This window comes from Tupaia chinensis, unplaced genomic scaffold (genome assembly GCF_000334495.1).
Source record: "Tupaia chinensis unplaced genomic scaffold, TupChi_1.0 Scaffold000126_2, whole genome shotgun sequence".
Lineage (NCBI taxonomy): Eukaryota > Metazoa > Chordata > Mammalia > Scandentia > Tupaiidae > Tupaia > Tupaia belangeri.
The window spans coordinates 2,792,423-2,800,269 of record NW_006159594.1 but is presented as its reverse complement, the minus strand read 5'-3'; the positions used below and the strand labels follow the sequence as shown (position 1 = coordinate 2,800,269).

Sequence of the window (7,847 nt, the reverse complement as noted above, 5' to 3'; positions counted from 1 at the left end):
TCCAAAATAAATTATCTCTACTAAACCTTGGTCTTGAGCTTCCTTTTTTGAGAGGAAAACTAGGCTCTACAGAGCCAATGAATCTCATCTCCAATATCTCTGAAAAGATGAGGGCTTCAATAAATGATCATCCTGATAGTTAAAAGAGACCCAAGTAAATGAAAGCATTCTTGCATTAATCATAATGAAGCTCAGGTTTCTCAGGCTCAAGGGCCTACTACCAACCAATGCAACATCTACAATCACCCTAAATAGGAACCTGGGTTTCCTGTTTTCTGCTGGTGTGGTCTTTAAGTGTGAGCACCAAAAGCTATGGTTTCTTATGTGGTGACTGATAAGTTCTTGCTCAACTCTGGCCTGAGGGCTTGGTGAGACAGTGGAGTAAGACTGAAATAATTTTACCTGTTACAGCACCTTACAACACCAGAGAGAACACTAGGGCTTAAAGACAAGCAGGAAGCATCAGTAGCTATGACCAGGCAGCCTTTCTAAGAAGATGCAGTCACTCCTGCTCCTGTTGGCCTTCATTCCGTGCCCTGGGACTAAAGCAGGTGAGTGACCATCCCCACAAACATCTCCCTGCCCACCCCCCCCCCCAATCCCAGCCCACAATCCTGCTCAGACGCCATATACTCAGATACATCTTGGCTCTGGGTCATTTCCAGGAATTTTCTGAACCCTACATCCAAGCTCACCAAAACACAGGCAAATCTGATGCTGGATAGAAACTCAGGAATAATAGGGAAAAGGTATTATTCACAATTGCTAAGACATGGAACCAACCTAAATGCTCACAAACAGATGAATGGATTGAAAAATGTGGCATATATACTCTATGGAATACTGCTCAGCCATAAAAACAACAAGACCCTGGCTTTTGACAGAAAGTGGATGTTATGTGGAAGATTTACTGCCGAGTGAAGCAAGCCAAGCTATGAAGGAGAGATATTGTATGTCTTCACTTAATATATACCAAATGTCCACACTCTATGACCAAAATTGAATGACTAAAGGATATAGAAGCACAGTAAATGGTTGTGAATACCAGACATAGGATGGGAAGAGGGTGGGTAAAGGAATAGTCTCTGAGGAAGGACATTAAGGAGAAAAATAGAGAGACCGAATTAATAGGACAAAGAAATGGGGTATTATCTTTTGAAGATAACTTTATAGTATTATCAACTGGACTGGCGAGAAATGTACACATGTTGAAATATTCACTTTGCAAACCAATAATGTGATTGAATGTATAAAATATCTTGAAACAAAATTTTTTTTAAATAGAGAGAAGGCTGTTCTCCACGAGAGCCAATGGGTACTATTCCCTCAAGTCCTGCTCTTGTCATCTAGAAAGTGGATTCTTTTACAAAGGCATTTGGAAGACTGTTGGAAGCTGGGAGTAAGAAATAATTCCCCAAGAAGAAGACTGAGTCCTCCATGGGAGCTGAGATCTAGTGCTTTCAGGGAATAAGAGAAATGAAGATGTTCTGCTGAGAAGTCACCCTGGGTCAACATAGTCCTCAATTCCCACTGAGTTGGTGGCACAAGGGGAGAAAATAGAACAGCAACGAGTTTGCAGATCAATTTCTCCTTCATGGCTCTGATTGCTCAGATTAAACTAGAAATTAGAAAGAAATGAATAACCCATCAGATGACTAGAAATTATCACAGAGGCATAATAAATATGAGAAACCAAGAAAATACCTCTTCCCCAAGGGAAGATAATAACTTATCATCCACAGATAATACAATGAAACTCACAGAAATGTCTGATAAAGAATTTAGAATATTCATAGTGACAAAGCTAACAAAGATGGAAGAGAAGAGAGACAACGTACTCCAGAGGAAAAGAGCTGACGAGTTCCAGGAGGTGAGAAAGTTAAGGCAAGAGCTGAAAGAGAAAACACACACCATTAAAAAAAAAAAAAAAATCAAAGGGAACTGTTGGATATGAAGGTTATAATACAGGAAGTCAAAACCTCCCTTGAAAGTATTAAAGCAAACTAGATCATACAGAAAATCAAATCCCAGATGTAGAATCGCTGGACTAGTAAAATCCACCACAAAGATTGAGAAAATAGTCCAAAAAATGAGAACAATATACAAGAAATACTAGATACCATTAAACATCCAAACATCTGGATAATTGGCATCCCAGAATGTGAAGAGACTAATAAGGGCATTGATCAGCCATTCCATGAAATCCTGGAAGAAAACTTTCCAGACCTAGAGAGGCATTCAAAGATGCAGACCCAAGAAATACAAAAGGCCTCAAATAGACCAACCCAAAAAGATCTTCTCCAAGACACATTTTAGCCAGATTAGCCAAAACCACAGACGAAGCAAGATATTAAGATTGGCAAGAGAGAAATGTTCTTAGTTCTAAAACAACTAAGAAAATGGCCAGCTTAATGGTAGGGACAAGTCCAGAGTTGAACGTTATCTTCTAGAATTTAAACGGAAAGATTGGACCACAACAGAAGATAGATTAAATACATGAGTCTGAACTGGTGAAAAAGAATTTTATGACTTTTGACTAAAACATTACTGATCTCCTTCCATCCTTTGTTTTCCAGAGTTAAGAATTTTTGTTTTCTCTTGAATTGTGGACAGGTCCATGTATAAAATATTCAAACAGAATCCTAACCTGTTTCCTGGCTTTAAGTTTTAAGCAAAGCTCTCTTAGCATTTCTTTTATTTTGATTTATTAAAGCTAAAACTGTCTTTCTTAAAATTAAAAAATATACTTAAGGGAACCAGCAGTTAGTGTAACGGCTGTGTCGCTGGACTCCCACGTAGTCAATTGCGGTTCGCATCCCAGACCCGGTGGCTTAAAACTCACGCGGGGCACATGTGTGTGCGTGCCCAAGATCCCAAGAGGAGAATGGAGGAGAAGGGATTGTGGTGTGACTATCCCCCCTGGGGGGTGATTTCTCGCTTTCTGTCTCTATGTCTCTCTCTGTCTGTCTGGCGAGCGCACGCGCCCTATAGCAAAAACCTCTCAAAAAAAAAAAACATATATATATATATATAATTAAGAAGATACCTATTTAACGACTACAGGAAGCTATGCAGCCTCAGTTAGGTACTACTTGATAGTATATTCATTCTACTCACATGCCCAAAGTCAACACGTGTTCATAGATAGATAGATAGATGATAGATAGATAGATGTATATATCAGCTGAACTTGCTAGTGAAAGTATTTAGATTAATTAAGATATTTGTGAATCAATGAAATGTGAGAAAAAAATTTAAAAGGAATGGAAAGCAACTGCAGATACCAGAGACAGTGTGGGAGGAAGGTGGGAAATGGCAGAGGGTGAGATAAGGAGAAATATGCATATATATATATATGAAACAAGGAATGGGAAACTATTTGTTGATGATAATATGTATGATTAAGCCATCTTACAGTGTATTCTGGATGGGAAATTGTTTTTTGTATACTGTCATGACGTTCAGTGAAAATATTTTAAATAAATTAATTAATAAAAATAAATAAATAAATCCCCAAGAAAAAGCAGCTTGGAGAAAGGGGTTGGCTTCTATAATCAAGGTAAGGCCACTAACTTTCTAATTCAATGTCAAAATCTGCTCTCTGTCTCCAACCCCTTTGTCATTCCTATACTGCCTGAGAAAGCAAGCTAAGGCCCAATTTATCTCAGAATTGGTAACATTTGTTCTCTTGATATTTATTTTTGCCTTGCTTTGTACTAAACTTGTATCTTGTCATTCTTTAGTTGTCATTGTTTGATTTGCTTTTGGTTTTAGTTTTAATATATTATGACACAGCATTTTTCAGTTACAGATGGGTACAAAGGCTTTGTTAGGTCCCATCTTCCCAGCTGCTCTGCATTCCATCAGCATGACTAAAAATCCCACCAGCACTACCCCAGCCAACCCTCGCCCACAGCTATTGGGAGTCATTCCTTCATGCACCCAGAACATTTACTGGGCACATGTTTTGGTTCAATCTCTAGTAGATAAAGATCAAACACAATCAACCTCTTAAGCTCATTTCACAATATTACAAACCAACTGCAGCTTTTGGTCTGGGAAACAAAAGGAGAAGGAAGACAAGGGGAACTTCAGAGATAGGACTTTCCAGGCTCTATGGGACCTCCACTACTTAATGCCAAACACAAATGCTGTCTGTCAACAGAAATGTCTGAATCAGGACTTAAGGAAGAAAGGCTGTTCTCTTTGTCAAGGGGAGAATCTGAGTCCCAACAGGTCACTTTGCAAGTCAGAAATACTCTCCAGAGAACCCTCAGGGCTCCCTTCTTAGCTGCTACTGGCTACTACTGACCCCACTACCCACCACCCCACCTGATTCCTTACTTCTGTAGTTTATCCCAGTGTCAACTTCTTCAGCCTTTGGCTCCATGAAAAGAGAAAGCAAAGTAGGCTTTTGTTTCAGGGAAAATCATTGGGGGCCATGAAGCCAAGCCTCATTCTCATCCCTACATGGCATTTCTTCGGATCTGGACTCCAGATGATGTGAAAATATGTGGGGGTTTCCTTGTGCGTGAAGACTTTGTGCTAACAGCAGCTCACTGCGGGGGAGGGTAAGTCATGGCTGTGTTCCTGAGCTTCTATACGCATTCCTAGGGGAGTCCCTTTCTTTGGGGCTGTAAATATGGGCCCCACACTAAGAGCTCCTTGGAAGATAGACAAACTTTGGGAAAATAGGAGCAGGCGAGTGTAGGTGGCCTGATGAAGAGAGAAGGAACACACTGTCAAAGGTGGGTGAAAAGGAGGTCGAGGTTGTATCCTCAAGCCCAGAGTAAAAACTAGAGAAAATTATTGTTTCACTTGGAGGCAGTCAGGCTCTGTGCATGACTGAGCACACGACATCTGCTACAGAAACTTCCACCCAGCCCTGGCTGCCCAATAGGCAGAGGGCATGAAACACTCTGCCCCAGGCCCCATGCTCTAGAATTTCTCTCAACTCCTGCCCTGCTTCACCCAGGGCTGCCCACTTCCCTTCACAGCTCCCAGAGCTACATCCCTTGTGACTTACTCTCCCTCTCTGCTCCTTGTGTAGCTCAATAAACTTCACCTGGGGGGCCCACAACATCGCGGAGCAGGAGAAGACGCAGCAGGTCATTCCTGTGGCAAGGGCCATTTCCCATCCGAGCTATAATTCTAAGAGACCCTTCAATGACATCATGTTACTGCAGGTGAGCCCCATTACTCCACTGGCTCTTAGATACTTTTTGTTAGGATTTTTGCACCCTCATGACCTCGTTTCCATCCCTCCTTCCTGATCTCCTTCCCAGTGTCACCCATCCCATGGCCATGGAGAAGTCAACCCTATAACTGTCCGGAATCTTTCTGAGCTATTAATAGATTAGAATTTCTTTCCCCTGCCTACAGCTGAAGAAGAAGGCTAGGTTGACTGCTGAGGTGCACCTTCTGTCACTGCCCAGAGGAACACAGGTGACACCGGGGACTGTATGCAGTGTGGCCGGCTGGGGGCGCATTGGAATATTCAAAAAAACACTGAAACTCCATGAAGTAGAGCTTAAAGTCCAAAACAATGAGCAGTGTATTTCTCGCTACAAAGACCTTTATAATTACACTACCCAAATATGTGTGGGGGACCCAAAGAAGAAGAAGACTTCTTATAAGGTAAGATTACCAGCACTTTACATGCCAGCTTGGACACACAGAACTTTGAGGAGATCCAGGACAGTGGGAGCTAGCCATTGTCATCCACTAAGCTTTTCTGACCAATCCAATTACTATTTCCTTCTCCCGGGGGTTTAGAATAGTGGTTGTCCCTACAACCACTTTATGGAGGAGTGACAGGTCCAGCCTTACTCAACCGGAAAGAATCATCAGGTCCAGGCCTGAGCCCCAAGAGTAAGGGAGGTGACAAGGCCTGCTTGGGCCTGATCACATACATGCCCCCTAACAGAGACAGCCACTTAGGGGAGGACTTGGAGGAAGCCAGCTAAGACCTTTCTCTCTCTGCCCGCAGGGGGATTCTGGAGGCCCTCTCGTGTGTAACAGTGTGGCCCAGGGAATTGTCTCATTTGGAAAAAAGAATGGAAAACCTCCACGTGTCTACACCAGGATCTCAAGTTTTCTGTCCTGGATAAAAACTACAATGAGACAGTTCAAACTGCTGGGACCAGGCTGAGGTGCTTCCAGGATTGATCTGTCCATCTTCTCCAGGAAGAGTGCATATGATGGAGAGAGTGGGAAGGAGGCTCCCGGAATTAATAAATTGTATATTTGAGAACTGGATACTCTGCCCCTTTAACATATAATCTGGGTCACTGATTCTAATCCACTAATACATCAGACATGAGCCATACCTCTAAATGAAGGATAGTCAAAGATAGCCCTGGTAGAAGATGCTATTTTCTTTGTACCACATCACTTCAGTCCACTTGTGACTTGAGCTGTACCACAAGTGTCCAGGCATCCAACCATCTCTCTGCTTTTCTGTCTCAGGGTAGTCTCTAAAGTTGTTGAAATTTTCTCTGTTTAAACAGGCTCAATCCACAAGTGCAGAAGACTTAACACTACCAAAGACAGACTTTCATTAAATTGAGGATGGGAATTAGCAGGTAAATGACCAAGCTTTTTAATTTTGGAAAGACAATGCTGAAACCCATACTATGTGGATCCTTAGAGAGTCCTCAGACAGATTCGGCTCCGGTCACCAACAACAATAAACAGCTCAGTAATTCACTGTTGGTGTCCCTTCTTTTCCTGTCTTATTCTTTCTACTCCCTCATTCCAATCTCTTGGAATCATTTCCCAAATATATTATCTCTATTTAATATTTGTCTTGGGCTTCCTTTTTGAGAGGAAAGCTTAAGACATAACTGTACTGAGTAGAATAATCCCCAAAAAAAACTCACGTCCACCCTGAACCTGTGAATGTGACTTGATTTGGAGATAGGATCTTTGTAATGCAATCAAGTTAAAATGAGCTCATGCTGAATTGGGATGGATACCTATCCAATGACTGGTATTCCTTTTAGAGAGGGAAACTGAGGCACAAAGACCCAGAAAACTTTATGACAATGGATACAAAGATTAGAGCAATACATTCACAAGCCAAGGATTGCTGGCTACCCCTAAATACTGGGATAAGCATGAAACAGACTCTCTCAGACAACTCCAGTAGAAACCAACTCCATTAAGACCTTGATTTCAGACATCTGGCCTTCAGAACTATGAGAAAATAAATGTCTTCTCTGATCCCACCAATTCATGGTACTTTGTTATAACAGCCCTAAGAAACTAATACAATACTCCAAAGTGCGTTAGTCAGAGTCCAAGAAAACAGAATTAATGTTTATTACAGGGAACTGATTACATAAGAGAAACCAAAGAGGGAAAAGTGAAACAATTCAGATACTAAAAATCAGCTTTTTGTGGCTGAGCTCTTTGAGTTCTTTGTAGATTCTGGCTATTAATCCCTTATCAGAAATACAGTTTGTGAGACCAACAGTTAGCATAATGGCTATGTTGCTGGGCTCCATGTAGTCAACTGCAGTTCAAGTCCCAGACCCGGTGGTTTAAACTCATGCCGGGAGTGTGTGCATGCATGCCCAAGACCCAGAGAAGAGAATGGAGAAGGGATTGTGGCGTGGCCATCCCCTGGGGGCGGGGGTGATTTCTCACTTTCTGTCTCTGTCTCTGTCTTTCTGGCGAGTGTACACACTCTATATCAAAAACCTCTCTTAGAAAAAAAAAGAAATATAGTTTGTATATATTTTCTCCCATTTCATGGGTTGTCTTCTTACTCTATTTATTGTCTCCTTTACTGTGCAAAAGCTTTTTAGCTTGATGTGATTCTACTCACCTACATTTGGTGTTGT

General features: G+C 41.7%; 1 protein-coding gene across 1 annotated transcript; it reads left to right on the top strand.

The window, feature by feature from the left end:
- The first annotated feature begins 484 nt into the window (after positions 1 to 484).
- On the top strand, positions 485 to 7,497 carry LOC102472210 (mast cell protease 3). The gene is made up of 5 exons (XM_006144588.2): positions 485 to 551; positions 4,424 to 4,571; positions 5,051 to 5,186; positions 5,383 to 5,637; positions 5,990 to 7,497. The coding sequence occupies exons 1-5, from the start codon at positions 497 to 499 to the stop codon at positions 6,149 to 6,151; spliced, it is 756 nt and encodes a 251-aa protein (XP_006144650.1). The 5' UTR covers positions 485 to 496; the 3' UTR covers positions 6,152 to 7,497.
- The last annotated feature ends 350 nt before the right edge of the window (positions 7,498 to 7,847 follow it).